At 39.8% G+C, this 19,625-nt stretch overlaps 1 protein-coding gene across 14 annotated transcripts in view; it reads left to right on the top strand.

The window, feature by feature from the left end:
• INTS6L (integrator complex subunit 6 like) overlaps nucleotides 1-19,625 on the top strand; it is a 55,912-nt gene that overhangs the window by 17,511 nt on the left and 18,776 nt on the right. For 9 of the 14 annotated variants that reach the window (XM_027963641.2, XM_004022318.5, XM_015105013.3 and 6 more), the window contains exons 3-9: nucleotides 6,416-6,565; nucleotides 7,364-7,453; nucleotides 7,699-7,882; nucleotides 8,164-8,292; nucleotides 11,566-11,729; nucleotides 14,708-14,860; nucleotides 18,192-18,324. In XM_027963641.2, the coding sequence (XP_027819442.1) occupies nucleotides 6,416-6,565; nucleotides 7,364-7,453; nucleotides 7,699-7,882; nucleotides 8,164-8,292; nucleotides 11,566-11,729; nucleotides 14,708-14,860; nucleotides 18,192-18,324 (1,003 nt within the window). The remainder of the gene's footprint in view (nucleotides 1-6,415; nucleotides 6,566-7,363; nucleotides 7,454-7,698; nucleotides 7,883-8,163; nucleotides 8,293-11,565; nucleotides 11,730-14,707; nucleotides 14,861-18,191; nucleotides 18,325-19,625) is intronic. The other 5 variants (XR_006058441.2, XR_006058442.2, XM_060408218.1 and 2 more) reach the window with 2 other exon arrangements.

Below are 19,625 nucleotides of genomic sequence, written 5' to 3'. Positions count from 1 at the left end.
TTTTCAGTTACCTTGGATGGAGAAACCAAAAACACATTCATTAAATCTTCACTATATACTAAATCTAACACGATCATTTATAATTTGGAAAAGGATTACAGGTGACCTTTAGAGATAGAACAAGGGTTTATAGAACAAGCTCTAACACCACTCCCACATCCCCTTCAAGGACAGTTCATCTGTTCTTTGTCTCTTTTTCTTGTTTATACTTCCTGGCAAGATTTCCTTGGAGGAAAGGGGGTCTTCATTTTAAAAAATAAAAATAAAACAAGCATCAGTGAATCAGAGAAATGGTCCTGCTGAAATGGGATGGAGTTCAGAAAGGACAAGTGTTAGGATACTGAGGTTTGGAGGAGCCGTTAAATAACATCCCTACCTTTCCCTCCTCCATTGAAACCAGTGGAGAAATAAGGCAGACACAGGAACCAGCCAGTGTTCTAAATAACAGCCTTATTCCTGATAAAAGCTATACTGGAGGGTGTAGCCTAGATGTGTGTTCATGAAAAGCTTCCACATAGTTCACATGTGTTGACAGACCTCCACTAAGGTCTGTTGTAGGGGCAGAACCTACCCTTTAAACACCATAACGTCAGAGGACAGACCAGATAAGAAGATGGAAATAGGGGTGCAGAGGGTAATAGAAAATATTGTTTTTAGGCTTTACCTTTCTGAGGAAATAAATACAAACTCTTTCCTTTCTGTGCTGATATTAGTGGGATAGTCTGTAGAGCTTTGGGGAGAACCCAAGTCACTGATAGAGTAAAAGGCCCATGCTATTTCTGCTGACATTCAAAGATGTCTTTAGTTGGCTATACACATTTAAACCAGGCCTGAATTAGCATTTTTATTAAGATATGAGGCATTTTTCTTTCTGTAATTCAGGTTTTTTTTTTTTAACAAGGTCACTAGTAGAGAGTGACTGGGGGCTATTTTATTTATTTATTTATTTTTGGCTGTGCTCTGCAGCGTATGGGATCTTAACTTCCTGACCAGGGATCGAACCCATGCCCCCTGCATTGGGAGCACAGAGTCTTAACCACTGGACCATCAGGGAAGTCCCTGTAAGTCAAACTTATATAAAGGATGAATACAAGGTGTGGCATAATAGAATATAAAGGCTGAAAAGGATCTTAGAATTGGTTTTCAATGTTTCATTGCTTAAATGAGGAAACAGCTCCAGTAAGGGGTAAACGGTTTGCTCTGGACCACTTGTTTTGCTAGTTAATTATGGTCAGGATTGGACCAGGGTGTTCACTGGAGCAGGGTCTTCACTGCTCCCCACACCCAACTGTTCTGCATTCTGACATCAGGGAAAGTAGGCTTAAATGAAATTTGGAAATTCTATTAAACTTATGAACGTTTAAGCTAGTATAACAAGACATGTCTATGGGTTGAATATATGGAACATGTAGAAGAATCTCTAGTAGAATGGTTTACAGTTAGGCTATGCTGTGTGTTGTGCTGTGCTTAGTCACTCAGTCATGTCCAATGCTTTGGGACCCCGTGGACTGTAGCCCACCAGGCTCCTCTGTCCATGGAATTCTCCAGGCAAGAATACTGGAACGGGTTGCCATTCCCTTCTCCAGGGGATCTCCCCAACCCAGGGATCGAACCCAGGTCTCCCACATTACAGGTGGATTCTTTACCGTCTGAGCCACTAGGGAAGCCCACAGTTAGGCTACCTGGGTTCAAATCCTGGCTGTGTCATTTACTGGTTGTTTTGACCTAGACAAGATGCTTATCCTCTCTGAGCCTCAGTGTGCTCATCTGTTAAATGGGAAATAATAATAGTACCCACTTCGCAGGGTGGTTATGAGGCTCAGATGAGAAGGATACATATGAAATATTCTGTTTAGCATAAGCGAGTTCCTGACACATAGGCACTGATAAATATTGCCTGTGATTATTATTTATTGTCATATCATTATCCTCATTTTACTTCTGGGGGACTTTAAAAACTTGATCTGTGAAGACAGCAAAGTCTTAGTTTAGAATTCTCCCCACTCCAGCTTACTCCTTTTTCCTAAACATCTATTCTTCAGTTCTCTCAGGGTAGAAGTTTTGTAATCATCTTTTACTCTGCCTCCTTTAGGCCTATTGTCTGTCTGTCACCAAGTCCTGTCTTGGTGGTTCAAATGTTTCTCAATTAACCCCTTTCTCTTAATTTCTGTCCTAATTCAGACCCTGATTCCCTCAGACCTGGATGCCTATTCAAACCTCCTAGCTTCTTTTTCCTAGCCACAGCTTCTTCTTCTTCAGTCTATCCTATAATTCACTGCCAGACTGACCTTCCTGAGATGCTGTTTGATCCTGTCTCCCCCTGCCTTGGAATCTGTAATGAGTCTATTTTCTGCCAATGCAAGGCCAAGTTCTCCTGCCTGACCTTCAGCTCCCTCTAGATCCTCTCTACCCAATAGGTATTTAATGCCAGCCATCCACAGCAGTTCAGATTTTCTAGTAGCCACGTTAAAAAGTAATCTCTAGTCAGACTGGCCATGTTTCAAGTTCTCAGTGGCCCCATGTGGCTGAATAGTGCAACTCCAGACTGTGCCTCTCTGACTGTCCCCACTCCCCAAACAAGACATACCCACATCTTACTTCCTCCTGGTTTATGAAAACAAAATAGGGATGCTAATACCATCCTTATTTTATAGGATTGTCTTAGGCAAATGTGAAGTGTGAAAGTGCTTTGTAAGCTGTAAAGCTCCATAAAAAATATGAAAATTATTGTCAAAAGTAAAGGCTTTACTGTGGGAGGTTGAATACATGTATGTGTACATGTATATGTATGGCTGAGTCTCTTTGCTGTCCACCTGAAACTATCACAACATTGGTAATCAGCTATACTCCAATATAAAACAAGAAGTTATAAAAAAGAAAGGTTTTACTGACATAAAAGTAGGATATCCTTGGAGTAATTTGAAATAAAAGACTTTATTAAGAACAACGAGCTGTCCTAAATTCATTTATGAAAAAAATCAACTACAAGCAGTGACTGAAGAATATAAACATCTACTTTCTCCCACTGGCTCTAAATAATTATCTTTTGGGAAGAATTTTTCACATTAATAAGACTCTCCAGATATTTAAATTCCTCTTTAGGCCTTTTTTCCCCTTCAGCATTCTGAGGACTAGATTTAGGGGCATTAATTCTTCTCTAGAAGAAACTAAACTGCTACCAGGAAGTTTGTTTGGGGTAGTAAATATAGTCCATACACTTTTAGTACTGAGATAGGCCTAGCATTCAAATCTCATGTATTATCTAATTCATTGCAAAAGATTGGAATTGGCCTAAAAATTGAATGCCAGTGATTCAGGTGTAGAAACAATTTGTAAAACGTTTTCAACTCATATGATAAAGGAAATTTTAAGGAGCAATTATTCTGACAGGTGGATTAGTGACAATTTGTACACAATATTTGAAACACTGATGAGTTATAGGGTGCTTGCCTAGATGGTACTCAAACCTTCTCCCAACCCTTTACCAGATTAAATAGTTCACTATTTTTTCTTTAGTTGTGCCTTGAATTATCTGGTGCCTCTCAGAAATTCAACACTCACTGCAGATAGAACTAAGATTGCAGTGTAGAAGTTAGATTGCTAAATGAAGTCATTCTGGAAAAAAAGTCTATAAAGTGGCTTCTGGGTGAAAGACCCCACCATTCACAGGTTTGCCCAAGCCAGAAAACTCAGCCTAGTGTATGACCCTTTTTATCCCTCATGCATCCCCCTAATTAGCTACTAAATCCTTCTGACTCCACCCACCTCTGAAATACTTCTTTAATCTGCAGCCTCCTCTCCATCTCCACTGCCCTCCCTCAGGCTTTCATCACATTTCTCGTAGGTTATTGCAACATTACCCAAACCAGTTTCCCTACCTCAAGCGTCAGCTTCCCCTCCACCCCACAATTTATTCTCCAACTCCCAAGAGAATGATCTTGCTAAAATACAGATATGATCATACCACTCCCCTAATAAAAACTTCAAGTCATTCCTAGGGCCGACAGATAAAATCCAAAGTACTGAGCACAATGTACAAAGCACATTACAGTCAGAGCCCAGCTTATCAGCTTTGCCTCCCACCGTGTACTCAGAGCGATGATAATCAAATTACTTGTGGCTCCCCAGGAAGCCCTAGCCTTTTATAAACTCTCTGTTCTCTTCCTTTGGGCTGCCCCCTCCACTCCTCACATCAGCGTAGGGATCCCGTGATCTTCTTTTCCTGCCATTGTGTGTGTGTGTTAGTCGCTCAATCGTGTCCAACGCTTTGGGACCCCATGGACTGTAGCCCACCAGGCTCCTTTGTCCATAGGATTCTCCAGGCAAGACTACTGGAGTGGGTTGCCATTTCCTTCTCCAAGTCTCCTGCCATTAGACTTCTTCAAATGCCCAATCTTCTGTGACAGGCTTTCCTAACTCCCTGGTTATTTCTTTCCGTCCCCATAACTGCATTTCTTATTCCTTTGCTGCTTGAACTCATCAAGGGCTAATTCCTTTCAATATCTCCAGCATAGCATAGTTGGTCCATAAAAATTGGTTGGATAAATAAAGGAAAGAATTGATACTATCCCTCTCCCCCACCCCCAGCTGTAGACCTTCTCTTCTACTTCAAAGAATAAGTTTTTAATTCAGTGCGATTTATAATCATCTGATATTTCTAAGTATTTGATGAGGACAGTTGAAATAATAATCCTTGCTTTTAAGTAAACTGATAAGATATTCCTTGGGCCAAAGGAATACATGGAAAGATTTTACCTTTAGATGCTTTGACTTATAGTGTATGTTAGGAAACACATATACAATGCACATTTTTAACTTCACAGAATCCAGACTGTTGGACAGGAAAGGATCTTAAATAAGGATCACCTTCACCTTGAATGGTTATGAAGATTGGGTACTGTTCAAACCTAGGGGACACCATTCTCATTTGAATGGCTCTCCAGGGCTGTAACATACACAGCCTCACACAGTATCCCTGTTTATCTAAATCTCTTCATTTTCAGATAATGAAGTGTAGGTCCTAAGAGCCAACAAAGTTGCTCAAGGTTATGCAGATACTTCATAGCAGGGTACAGGCAATCTCTTCTGCCTCTCAGTCATTCTGACCCAGATTGCTTTAGAAGGCTATAAAACTAGAAAAGATAAGGTTTGCTCTACTTGTATGGATAATGGTCTTTAGCTAAATATGAAACTTCAATCATTTCATTTAGTTTTGCATTATTTGCTCTGGCTTTCCACCTCCAGCTGTACTGATCTGGTGGGCATGACTTCAGCTTTCAGCATATTACACGACTGCCCTTAGGGCAGTTACCCTTTGTCCCACCAGGTTGCCAAGCTGTGCTGCCTGCCCTCTACCTTGCTGGTCTACTCCTTTGTGACCTGTTAGCTGCCATCTTCTTTTTGCTTCTCTTCTTGGCATTTCGCGCTGCTTTGTTTTTATAGCCGCATTGCTGACCAGTCAATGTGGTCCTTTCCTTCTATTCTACAAACCATTCAACCACAGCGTATTGGCTGTTGACCTTGAGTTTTTGGTTCTTTGCTACTGTTCGTACCAGCTAGGGGTGCCTAGGCTCTGCTGCTTCGTTGCCAAACGTTTTTGTTTCTTTTCTTTCTCCCTTACTCTAGATTTGGGGCTTTCTGAATGCTTAAAGATGCCAGACAGGTTGTCTCCAGATACTTGTGACTCCATTCCTATAATTCTCCTTATACTTTTGTTTAAAGTGAAAGTATTGTTTGGGAAGAATTATCTTGGTTAGAAAAGCTCAGGTAGGTCAGATGCTCATAATAGTTGATTGTATCAAGGATGATGCATTAAAAAAAATAACTCCTTCTTCTCCCCCTTATTCCTTGTTCATCCTCAGTGTCAAACTAAAGTAAATACTGTGGTGTTTTGGTAGGTTTGATTGAGCCTGAATAGAAAACTAGCAGACTTCTTGAGCCAAAGCCCACCAGCCATAATGGACTGAATTCACTGTTTGCATCTTTGCTCTTGATCATTAAGGGTGGCAGATCTTTCTCAAACTGGTTGCTTGCTTTAGTTCCACTTGATCAGTCAATATATAGAATATAATATACTTAATGAACTATCGGGCTTCCCCAGTGGCTCAGTGGGTAAAGAATCTGCCTGCAATGCAGGAGATGTGGGTTTGGTCCCTGGGTTGGGAAGATCCCCTGGAGAAGGAAATGGCAACCCACTCCCATATTTTTGCCTGGAGAATTCTATGGACTGAGGAGCCTGGGGACCTACAGTCCATGGGGTCGCAAAGAGTCAGACAACTGAGCAACTAAGCACACACATGCGCACAAGAAATTATTGATTTGTTAGAGGTTTGATACTTGTTATTTAGTGGTTGTTTGCATTTTATATATTGTTCATTGTGTAATTGGGAATTTTTTGTAAATGTTTGGCTTTCAGGCTGGTTGGAAGGAAAATCACGCAACATTCATGAGTGAACTAAAAAATCTTCAGGCTTCTGGACTGACTACTCTTGGTCAGGCTCTAAGATCCTCATTTGATTTGTTAAATCTCAATAGATTAATATCTGGAATAGACAATTATGGACAGGTAAAAAATTCTTTGAGTGAGTATAGCTAATTTATTTTGGTGACTTGGGGTAAGAATTTAAAATTGGGCATGGCAACCAAGTTTTCTGCTCCTTTTCATAACATCCAAAAGGAGGTCCATGTGTAGTTTAAATATATACTTTAACAAAAATCCTTTAAGTAGAGTCTTTTATGTGCTTTGACCATAAAATAGTTAAAATTGCCTACCCATCAGATCATCAGTTATAATGGGATGAATAAATTGTTGAAAAATATTGGAACAAGACAGTTGAAGAGAAACTTTCAAAGTCCTAAGTCCCTCATCCCTCCCAAGTCAATGAAAAAGCTCTGTCATAAGAGGAAGGCAGAATAGCATTTGCTGCAGCGATCATTGCACTTTTCTACTGTAAAAACTGCTCACAATAACCAGAGTCACCGTCCAGGTTGCAAATATAAGTCATTATATCCCCCTTTCTGTGCCAAGATTCTGCATGGAATCATGGGTGTGGATGATGCTGCCATTGTAATGTCTTTAATATCTTTCATGGTTACCTAGAAAGCAGAGCGGGGGTGGGGGGGATTTGGATGTTATAGTTTGAGAGGTTCCTGAATTATAAGAATTCCTCAGTTTATTCTGAATGTTCCCTCTGCAGAGATTGTTATTTTGATCCCCACCCACTTCAGTCCCTAATCTTTTCCTTCTTATTTATCCAGGCAAATTTTATCACACACTTGAGAGATCATAGGCAAGATAAATGTAAAAATTGAAATGCAGTTGTATTACTTTACATAGCTCTAATACTTTTTAAATGTATTTTAGGGACGAAATCCATTTTTTTTAGAACCATCTATTTTAATTACCATCACAGATGGAAACAAGTTAACGAGTACTTCTGGTGTTCAAGAAGAGGTGAGATTTCATTTTTTTTTTTAATTTCGTTTAAATGGCAGAGAACATGCAGCTATTTCTGCACGTGGGAGGCATACATTCCCAGTTAAAAATAAATTTAATCAAACGTTCCATCTTGGGGAATCCTTGAAAGATTGCCTCAGTTTATTGACAACATCAAAGAAAAGTGAACCCTTTAACTCTTGAATTGTCTTCATTTTTGTATGAGTTGTTATGATGAAACTTTTTTAATTTTGCCTTATCAGCTTCATCTGCCTTTGAATTCTCCTCTGCCTGGAAGTGAACTAACTAAAGAACCTTTTCGTTGGGATCAAAGGTTGTTTGCCCTGGTGTTGCGTTTGCCTGGATTGGCTTCTACTGAACCAGAGCAGATAGGGAGTGTACCAACTGATGAATCTGCCATCACACAGATGTGTGAAGTCACAGGAGGTACTGGCGGATATCTACTATTTCTAAAGGGAAGAATTCAGGGCAGCAGAGTACCACTTTCCGTAAATGCCATATCCTAGCTTTACTTTTTTCCCTTCTGTATCTTTTAACTCTGCTGCTTAAGCTCATCATTAGTGTGAGGTTTGCTGCCAGTGTGAGCTTCCCTGGTGGCTCATAGTTTTGATTATTTTGAGTTGTATTTTAGGATTTCAAATGCTTATATTGTTAAGTAGTATTTTATTTGATCAACCTTGTACTATTTGTTTTTCCTTCTGGTTTAGGTCGCTCCTACTGTGTTAGAACACAAAGAATGTTGAATCAATGTTTAGAATCTTTAGTTCAAAAAGTTCAGAGTGGTGTAGTTATTAACTTTGAAAAAACAGGACCAGATCCACTTCCTATTGGAGAAGGTACAGTAGATCACCTTTTTTTCTTTTAACCTTAAAATGTTACATAGGAGAGCAATCTGAGACTGAGAAAACATCGAACTAATCGCAAAAGATACTGTCTTCACTAGCCACCCACATTCAAGTGGTTACAGACATCCATCCAAACAACTGCCATTCATCCATTGCCTGTGGCTACCTTTCTAGCTTTAATTCAATGTCAATTCTTCCTCAGAACATTCTTCCCTTTCCCTGCTCATTCCATATTTCTGGTCCTAGTGTTAGGATGACACTGAATTCTTCACTTCTCTAGTCATGAAATAGCTGGAGATTCACGACAGAGTGCCACTTAACCAGCCATATGGTTTTGGTCTTGTGAGCACCAATGTGTCAGACTATCTTGATGAAATCCATATTTGTTACCACACATCAGCAAGAGGTTGTGAATGTTTAGCCAGGACCTGCTAGTATTCCTACACCAGTTTCCTGGCCACTGTTCTTTCTTGGGGGAGGGGGTAAGTCGGGGAGGGCTCCACGTGGCTTGTGGGATCTTAGTTCCTTGATCAGGGATGGAACCTGGGCCCCTGCAGTGGAAGGGCAGAGTCTTAACCACTGAACTGCAAGGGAAGTCCCTCTTGGCCATTTATTAACTGCAGAACCTTTTGTCTTCAAATGAGATTTTATAGAAACTTCAACATCTCAAAATATGAAAGCAGAGATACTTTTGTATTGGGAAAGGGAATCATACCCCATTGCATGGCTCCCTCAGAGCTCTGGGCTTCCCTGGTGGCTCAGACAGTAAAGCAGCTGCCTGCAATGTGGGAGACCTGGGTTCGATCCCTGGATTGGGAAGATCCCCTGGAGAAGGAAATGGCAACCCATTCCAGTACTCTTGCCTGGAAAATTCCATGGACTGGGGAGCCTGGTAGGCTACAGTCCATGGGGTCACAAAGAGTCGAACACGACTGAACAACTTCACTCAGAGCTATGCTCTAGGCCATCGCTTGTCTTCATTCCTGTTGGTTCATGCACAGCATACATACCCGTGTGCACCTAGACTCCATCATCACCACAGTGCTTGTCTGATCTGATTCATACATTTTAATTGTTGTGGCCACAATTAGTGGTAGCTGCCCGGAGAAGCAAAGGGGTAAGTGCAAAGGGGCAGAAAGACACATTTCTTGCTGAGGCAGTGGATCCTATGCTTCCTGAATTTTTTGCGTTTTAGTCTCTAAAACCCTTTAAGAAGCTAGTGGAAAAATAGAGACCCCTCTCTCCAGAAAAATGTAGATGGACAACACATGCACACATTATTTTGTATTTCATTTCAGGGGTTCTTGGACTCCAATTTAAAAATACCTACTGTAGACATAGATAATGGAGTTGTAGACACAGTGTGGGAAGGGGAGGGTGGGATGAAGTGAGAGCGAGGCACTGCCATATATACACTACCATGCATGGAATACATAGCTGAGGGGAAGCTGCTGCAGAGCAGAGGGAGCTCAGCTCAGTGCTCCGTGATGACCCAGAGGGGCGGGCTGGGGTGGGGGGTGGGAGAGAGGTTCAAGAGGGAGGGAACAGGTGTATACTTACGGCTGATTCACGTGGTTGTGCAGTAGAAACAAATACAGCGTTGTAAAGCAATTATCCTCCAATTAAAATACAAGTTTTAAAAAACATATGTAGAGATGGCCTAGGACTTCTATGACTAAATTTATAGAACTCTACCAAGAGAAACAAAAGCGTCTGTATTAAACGGAGATGTACCATGTGCTTGACTGGGAAGAATGGATAGTGTGAAGGTATCACTTCTCAAATAAATATAAGTATATATATATATATATATATATATATATATATATATTTCATGTGCTTTGATCTAAAAAATTTTAACGGGATTTTTGGGAAACATAAAAGATGACTTTAAAGTCCATTCAGAAATAAAATAAGAAATGTTAAATACCTTAAGAAACACCTGCTGTAGAAGACTGAGGCCTCATAGCTTATTTCAAAGTGATTAATTGTAAAGGAAGGACACATTGTGTTGGTAATGATAGACCACTCAAGTCCATAATTTTGTGTTCAGTACCTTCCCATGAACTGGGAACTTTCCTACTGAAAACCAGTTAAATCGTGCCATATAAATAGCTCAAACATTCTTTCTAGCTCCATTTCCCCTTTGTCCAGAGTTCTTAACGTTTGAGATTCTGATGAAGGCTAAGAATTTTCTCAGAAAAATCCACATCCCCAGAACTGTAAACTGGGGGGATCTTTTGGTTCCCTGAAGCCATTATATGTATTCTCTATAGTTCCATGGACCTCAGTAAATCCCCTGCTCTAAAGTAATTACTTGTTTAAAGTAATGCTTAAATAAGTAAATCAAATGATATGTAATTTAAGAAAAACATGAGACTCAAATCATTATCATGTATTTTTTACAATTATAATTTAGACTAATGAATCATAACATTAAAGGTTATGTAACTCTGCCTTGCCCTGTTTTCAGGGGGCAAATGAAATATGCTAGCTCAAGTAATTAAAATACACTCAGGGTCTATTATTCAGCAGTATACGATGCCCAGTTTCCATGGGATTTTAATATGGGTGAAGGAGGAAACTAGAATGAAGTAGCCCATATAAACGTGATGCGTTCACTTTGTGTTCCCTCCCCAACTATGTACATAGATTGATTGTATTGTCGTCATTCCTTCTACCTTCTAGTGAATTTGCCTTTGTGGTCATTGGGTCTAATTGTTTAGTAAAGAATACTTTTTTTTAATCTGGTTGAAAATAGAAAAAAAAAATCTAAATGGAGTTTATGACTTATTCTGTCAGATTCCAAAAATGTGAAACTACACCAGGGAATGAACAATTTTCATATGCCTAATTTGAAAAAAATCTCTGTTGTGGTTTAGTGTATTTAATTTGTGGCAAATCTCAGAAAATTTAAAACTAACTTTATGACAGTTTTCCATATAACTACCTATTTTGGTTATAGTTAAGGAAGAAGGGTATGGGATGTCAGATTAGAGGGGTTGGATTAGATGATGAAAAGAGTTGCAATTGTAAAGCAACTGTACTCCAATAAAAATAATAATAGTAAAAACAAAAACAGAAAAGAGTAGCTCGAGAGCACATTTAGAAAGTTGAGTGGAGTCACTTTTTTCCTTCCGTCTTTCATGAATCACTGTTTTGGTCTTGTTTTGCACTTTGCTTTCAACTGAAAAATCTGTACAAGGAGATCAGTGGCTGTACAAAGAAATTCATGGCTTATTCTGTCTTTTGTTTAATTTTCAGATGGACTTATGGATTCATCCAGGCCAAGCAATTCATTTGCTGCTCAGCCATGGCATAGTTGTCATAAGCTCATTTATGTGCGGCCTAACTCTAAGACTGGTGTTCCTGTTGGACATTGGCCAATTCCAGAATCTTTTTGGCCAGATCAGAATTTACCTTCACTAGTAAGTGTCATAAAACAAAAAGGTAAACATCATTCTGGATTTTCAATTTTCATCCCGCATGCTGTGCCTGACAGACTTAGGTTACAGAAAACCGTTTAAAATAGCTTGTAAACTTTTAAGCTGTGCCTTCTATCACTTACTGGAAAGTCTAGCTTATACCTAAAAGAAAGAGAGGACTTCCTTTCTGTTAGGGCATTCTTTCTTTCAGTTCCATTTACCACTTAATCTACCATCTTTAGATTTTAAAATATTGTTATTTTTGATGCTGTTGCAATCTGTGGCTTGGTTTTTATTTCAGAGCCGCTGACTGGATTTCTGTGGTAAACACAATGTATAAAAAGGGCAGGCATTGATTTTCTTGCACATCCTAGGGAAATTAGAGCTTAGTTTACACTGTGTATAGGTTCTCGAAACGTATTCAAAGCAGAGATTCATTCATTCTCTGAGGGAGCCATTGGACATGTAGTGGGACTTTGTGGGCCTACTTTTCAGTATTTTTATAGTCAGTGGACTTGAGTTCCTTGGCAGTGTACTTTTCAGTTCAGTTCAGTTCAGTTGCTCAGTCGTGTCTGACTCTTCGCAATCCCATGGACTGCAGCACGCCAGGCCTCCCTGTCTATCACCAACTCCCAGAGTTTACTCAAACTCATGTCCATTGAGTCAGTGATGCCATCCAACCATCTCATCCTCTGTCGTCCCCTTCTCTCCCGCCTTCAATCTTTCCCAGCATCAGGCTCTTTTCCAATGAGTCAGTTCTTCGCATGAGGTGGCCAAAGTATTGGAGTTTCAGCTTCAGCATCAGTCCTTCCAGTGAATATTCAGGACTGATTTCCTTTAGGATGGACTGGTTGGATCTCCTTGCAGTCCAAGGGACTCTCAAGAGTCTTTGAATGATGAGTAATTAAGCAATATTTTAAAAATTATCTCTAAGCAAAGATTTATCTTTTTGTTCACTATATTTGGTGGAACAGGGTTTGATATTGTAGTTGCTCCATATGAAACCTATTCTCTTTTTCATCCTCCTCTCTCCTCCCAGCCAATATAAAAAGGCCAGAGCAATCCTTGGGGCACCCAGGTGTCTCAGTGGCAAAAAATTCGCCTGCCAATGCAGGAAACATGGGTTCAGTCTCTGAGTTCAGAAGATCCCCTGGAGAAGAAAATGGCAATCCACTGCAGAATTCTGGTCTGGAAAATACCATGGACAGGGAAGCCTGGCAGACTACAGTTCATGGAGTGACAAAGAGTTGTACATGACTTAGTGACTAAAGGCAACAACAATCCTTGCTGGGGTGGGGCGGGGAAAGAGGCACAAAAAGGTCACTGCTTTTCCGCTACCTTCCAGATTCAGCCAATCTATAATTTTAGACATTTCTGACATGAACTGGATTTTTCTCCTGATTGCTATTTTGAGGTTCCTGCATTTTTTTCAGAGGTGCCCATGGAAGGCCAGAATATACGACTGAAGAGCCATCCTCAGTCCCTGCAGTGGGTGAGGCTCCATCTCCTCGTCTGTCCCTCAGGACACTGAGGTGGCATGGTTGTCAAACCTCAGAGCCCAGTTACTCTCAGCTCCTTCAAACCCCAGAGTGACTGTTTTAGTTACAAATCTGCATCATTATTGCTGGTGACAGGGTTTCACTCATGTCTTTTTTAGATTTCAATCTAATAAGTCAGAAATATTTCACAAGTTTAATTAAAATTAAAATCAGGGGAAAAAACAGAATTGAAGAAATTCCAGATAACTCACATAGCTCGTGTTACCATTCCTCCAGGTTTTTTTCTTTTTCTTTCTTTCTTTTTAAATTTTGGCCACGTGATAGGGCATGTGGGATCCTAGTTCCCCAACCAGGGACCAAACGCATGGCCTCCACATTGGAAGTGCAGAGACCCAACCACTCGACCACCAGGGGTAGTCTCATCCTCCAGCTTTAAAAGCACATTGGAAGGCTATTTTTCTCAGTCCCCAAAACCTCTTGTAGGTTTGTAAATCATAAAGGCAAGTTAGCATGTTTTTCCCTTTTATAAAGAAAAGAAGATGTTTTATCATATTCACATCAGCCTTACAGATCTCTGAGCAAGAGTACGCAGAGCCGTGTCTCACTCTTGACCCTGTGACTTGTCCTATCTCTTTCTCTCTCCATTTGCCTTTGCTGCCAACATTTCTCTCACTGGTGCTCTCCATCCCCACAAGCTAAACCTGTTAATAAAATGACTACTCCATCAATCTGCTCTGGTACCCCAGGTACACGGGCCTTTCAGCCCACCCAAGAGCATCCCCATCTCTAGCTGTTCAGGAAGTGTTTGGGTGTGAGAAATGCTATAAAAATTCAGCTGCAAAGAAAATTTCAGCCAGGCCCTGGAGTTGTGACGGGCTCATTTTCAGTCTCTATCTTGCCTTTTCCATTCCTTTGTAATTGTTCGTCTTGCTTGTTAGTGGCTCCAGCTCTGTCATTACCTCATTAGAAAGCTTCATGGATTCCTCTTCCCTAGAAGTTTCTGACTTATCTGAAACCTTACAGTACAAAGTAGTGAAGGGAAGAGTCCTTGAATGTCACAAAGTGGATCTGAATTTCCAGGTTCTTAATATTCAAGGCAGTTTTCTTTTTTACTTCCCTAAAACTGTAGTTATGAGTGTTATAATTTACCTTTCTTCTTCCCAATGCCAAGTAGATGGTAGAGCAAAAGAATCTGAGTCCCCTCTGCCATTGATGACACTTAGAGCTCAAGAGCCATCTTTCTCAAAACGGCCCATCTATATCTCAGCGATGGTTTAACAAAACATAAAAGACTTGCATGTAACTATGGCTGATTCTTGTTGATGTATGACAGAAAACCACAAAATTCTGTAAAGCAATTATCCTTCAATTAAATTTTTTTTAAAAAATGAATGACCAACAAGGACTTAAAAAGAATTTCAGAGTTGTCAGATATATCAACTGTCTTGATAACAGATTGTATTTTCCCCTCTTGTTTTTTAGCCTCCACGAACATCTCATCCTATTGTGAGGTTCTCCTGTATAGATTGTGAGCCAATGGTAATAGACAAACTTCCCTTTGACAAATATGAACTTGAACCTTCACCCTTAACTCAGTATATCCTGGAACGAAAGTCTCCCCATACTTGCTGGCAGGTACTTCCCCTTTGTTGTTAGCCAAATGTCTGGAACCACTCGGAGATCTGGGACTTGTTTAAAGAACTTTCAAAAGTTAATCTGGGAATAGTTGGGCTGAGTCTATTAATAATGTTTCTCGCAAATGCTATCAAGTAAGCAACATGGCTAAGCAAATAACTTCAGGCTGATATGAATCACTAGCCTACCATACATTGCCATTTAAGGAACCTGATGAAATCTACATATTCGAGGATTTGGGGACTCCCCTGAAGCCTATCCAGGGACCCCAGGTTAAGAATTCCTAACCTAAAGGATGTAATTCTATTCAGCTATGGCTTCTGCAGATGAAGCAATGTTCTCAGTCCTTATTGTGAACTTGACAGATTGGACTAAGGTTTTTTGGTTTTGTTTTGTTTTGTTTTATTTTGGTCAAACCACATGACTTGCAGGATCTTAGTTCCCCAACCAGGGATCCAACTTGCATCCTCTGCAGTAAAAATGTAGAGCCCTAACCACTGGGCTTCCAGGGAATTCCCAGTACAAGACATTTTTGACAAACAAAACAAAACAAAAACATAAACCTGAAATTACTTTATGTATTTGTATTATGTAATCAAACTTTTCTTGTAGTACAAACCACATTGGTGTGTGTGGTATGGATTTTCCTTGGATGAAGGAGATGCATAGGCAGATGTACAACACTGACTCCTCCAAGAGGTATACTTCAGCCAGGAGGGCTTGCTTACTTGTTAATAAACTCACCTTTGGATTTTAATTTGTGAAAATCCATCTGTGGTAATCACAGCTATTTTGTTTGAATATAATAAGGAAGTCCTACACTGTAAGAATGTTTGTTCTATTTGTAAACTACAGCAATCAGTAATTGTTACGTTTTACTTACACAAGGGACACTTTCAGACCACCATCTGTTTCAACCTAAAATGTGAAATCCTTGCTACTAGTTGTCTTTAAACTACTTAAATTCTACAAAAATGCTAAAACTGGGTAGAAAGAAAAGGAACAGGTGTAAAGTAAGGATGTAAAAGTGCAAGAAACAGAGTGATCTCATAAATATAATACTGAGCGAAATAAGCCAGACATAAAAGGTCACCCTTTTATTTTGTTAAAAGTCAGGAGAGTGGTTTCTCTTGGGGGTACAGAATGGTGACCAGAAAAAGACACAAAGGGTTTTCTGGTCAGGTTCTATTTCTTGATCCAGGTGCTGACGACACATATACGTGCATTTTTTGAACATTCATTGAACTATATACTTATAATTCATGCATTTTTGAATGTATGTTTATATTTCAATAAAATACACCAAAATGTGCTAGAAATGTAGATATAGGGATGAGAGCATGCTAAGTTAAAAATCAAGGTAAAAGCTTGAATTTATGAATTGAAAAACATTTTGGAATATAAGCATATAAAATTACAAATTACAGTTTTCCCCCCAAATAAACCCTTTATTCTATATAGCATCTTCCTTGTAAATCTTCTCCAAAGGAACTTAAGAAATCCTATCCTTGATCCTTACAGCACCCCTTAAATATGCTATACATCTTTCTCTGGCATCTTATGTTACTTTGGTTTAGAGTAGTTTAATGCAATGAGTTAGTGGGAATGAAAAAGAATAAGATGAACCAGGAGCCGGGAAATTTTGTAAAGTCATAATGGAAACTGGATTCTAACCCTAGCTTTCCCACCAACTATGTGGTTTTTGGACCAGACACTTTCTCTAGACTAGATGATCCCTAATGATCCCTTTGAACCCCCAAATTCTGTGAATCTGCAGGTGATAAAGAATTTGGAAAAACTCAATGGGCTTATGGGAAGGAAGGAAGGTATGAGGGTGGGAAGGGAGGGAATAAAGACAGAAAGAGAGTGAGCAAGGAACAAAAAAACAGTGCTTCTCCTTGCAGAAGAGTTATAGGTATGATCCTTGCTGGCTGTAACTTTTTTATCCTTTTTGACGATTTCCCACCTTTCTATTATACACACTTAGGAAACAGGAGGAAATCCAATGTGTGTGAAAGTCGCTCAGTCGTGTCCAACTCTTTGTGACCCCATGGACTGTACAGTCCATGGAATTCTCCAGGCCAGAATACTGGAGTGGGTAGCCTTTCCCTTCTCCAGCGGATCTCCCCAACCCAGGGATGGAACCCAGTTCTCCTGTATTGCAGGCAGATTCTTTACTGGCTGAGCTACCAGGGAAGCCCAGGTCCAACATGTTTTATTACAATTGTCTGTTTCTATTAAGGTTCAAATTAAGAGAGGAAATCTAGTAGATGAGTCATGTTTTAACACAATTTTTGTGGAGGCATCCATTACATAGGAAAGATTTATTTTGAGCTACCGCTAAGTATAGAAAGAATTCAGTGAACTGGTAGGTGATGTTGCTGGTTGAACAAGAATTAGCAAAGTAAGTGGGTTCTGTTCACCATCAGGGTTTGACTTCTGTCTTCAATATCCTGCTGAAGGATGTTAGAAAAGGTAAAGGTCTAGGTCCATAAAATTACATACTAATGTCCTGATTTGGCCAAACAGTGAACGTGGAACACAGAGAAATCATGATAGCTAGAGGACTCCAGAGTAGCATCTCAGGTGAATGGGACCTGACAATATCATATATATCAAATTAGGAATAAGGAATAAGATGCCTAGTCATGTGGAATAAAGATTAATGTTCTCATTTTTATTGAATGTTTGTTCCACCAGGATTATTTACAAGAGAAAATGCCTTCCAGATTGAACCAAAGCATCTCCTTGCTCAATATAATTGTCTCAAAATAATTAGCACCAGTGCCTGCCTTGTAATAGACTCCTCAATAAATATTTATTGGATGAAAAATGAATAAATGGGTAGGGAAATGGGGCATCAAAGGGAAGTAGAGCAAAACTTAATAGTAGTTCACATAAGGAGTGTTAGCATACTCCTTTAAATGGGCTTTGTTTCTGTAATTGCATGCTTTAGGCATGGGGCCATGCTCCATTTTCCCAACAGTCTCCACTCTGGTCACCACTTGTTCTTTTGAGAAGTCAATTTGTTTTAATGGCTGGTGTCACTTAGTGGTATTTCAGCCTAATTTTCCATTGTGCTAAGTAAGTAAATATTGGGGTATTGTTGCTGCAGCCTGTGGTCTCCGAATGGTTATTTCATTTCCTAACACAATTTATAAAAGAATTGCAATCTGAACGTTCTATTTTTTGACATAAATATAAAGAAAGCAGTATTCCCGTTTTTAAATTACAATTGTGCCAGAGATGCTGGTATAGCATATTGCTGTGAGTTTGGTTTGACATAAAATCCTTATTGTCATAACTGTACATTACTTCATGATCTTCTCAGGTATTTGTTACTAGCAGTGGAAAATACAATGAACTTGGATATCCATTTGGTTATTTAAAAGCCAGTACGACTTTAACTTGTGTAAACCTCTTTGTGATGCCGTACAACTACCCAGTTTTACTCCCTCTTTTAGGTAAGTCAAGTATGTGCCATTCAGTCATCTTTTCAGTGTGGCGGTAGTTTAGTTACTAAGTTGGCTCTGACTCTTTGTGACCCTATGGCCTATAACCTGCCTCCTCTGTCCATGGAATTTCCCAGGCAAGAATACTGGAGTGGGTTGCCATTGCCTTCTCCAGGGGATCTTCCCTGCCCAGGGATGAAAGTTTCCTGCATTGCAGGCAGATTCTTTACCACTGAGCCACCAGGGAAGCCCTTAGTCATCTTTAAAATACAGCAAAAATGAAAAGTTGATGATGAACTAAGCATTTTAAATGGATCCAAAGAGTAATGGGTGTCAGGATATATAAAAGTCTAAAAACTGATTCAGAAAGATAGAATTGGCATCCTGCTTTCTGTTGTGTTCATTTTCCTTTTGTCGTTTTTGCATCAGACAGAAAAGACTCTTCACCTGGGAAAGTGGAAGTATTAGTCACTCAGTCGTGTCCGACTCTTTGTGACCCCATGGACTGTAGCCTGCCAGGTTCCTCTGTCCATGGGATTCTCCAGGCAAGAATACTGGAGCGGGTTGCCATGCCTTCCTCCGGGGGGTTGGGGTGTGAATCTTATGCTGCTCTTTGGTTTGCAAGCTCCAGTGTCGTCACCCCTCTTCTTCTTCTTTTTTTTAATATGTGTGTGTACACACTTCCTTGTTTTCTTATTGTTTCACTTATTTACATTTATTTTATTTTTGGCTATGTCACAAGGCATGCAAGATCAAACCTGTGGCCCCTGCATTGGAAGTACAGAGTCCTAACCACTGGACGGCCAGGGAATTCCCACTTTTCTCTGGTTTTAAGTGCACTTGGCTTTTGGTAAACTAGTTTGGGCACCCCCAAAATTGATTGTGGTTGACACTTCAATAATCTGATGGGTTTTTTTCAGAAAATAGGGCTTCCACGGCATTACTGGATTGCAGTTAGTTCCTCTACAAAAGAATATGAAATGCTCTTGAGGCATCTGTTTTAAGCAAGGTAGCAAGTTAAAGTAATAGATACAAGAGTGACTTCTGCAGTGACTGCAGTTGTAGAAGCTGTGGTTTCCATGGCAAAATTCTAAAAGGAACAACTTCAGAAGCTGTTACTCAGACATCACTGAAAATGTGTATGGAGATTTTTTTTTTTCTCATTTAAGGAGCCACGGCTGTTTAGAGTAATATAGTACCACCTGGTATCCTTCTCCTTGTAAAGTTACGAACATTTTTAGTTGCTGAGGTTTCTTAATTTTTGTAAAAAGGATCAAACCTTTACCGGTTTTAATATAGTCACTAAAAGCATA

The sequence above is a fragment of the Ovis aries genome, chromosome X (genome assembly GCF_016772045.2).
Source record: "Ovis aries strain OAR_USU_Benz2616 breed Rambouillet chromosome X, ARS-UI_Ramb_v3.0, whole genome shotgun sequence".
In the NCBI taxonomy this organism is placed as follows: Eukaryota; Metazoa; Chordata; class Mammalia; order Artiodactyla; family Bovidae; genus Ovis; species Ovis aries.
Note: the sequence above shows the minus strand (reverse complement) of the source record. Positions and strands in the feature narration are given on the sequence as shown.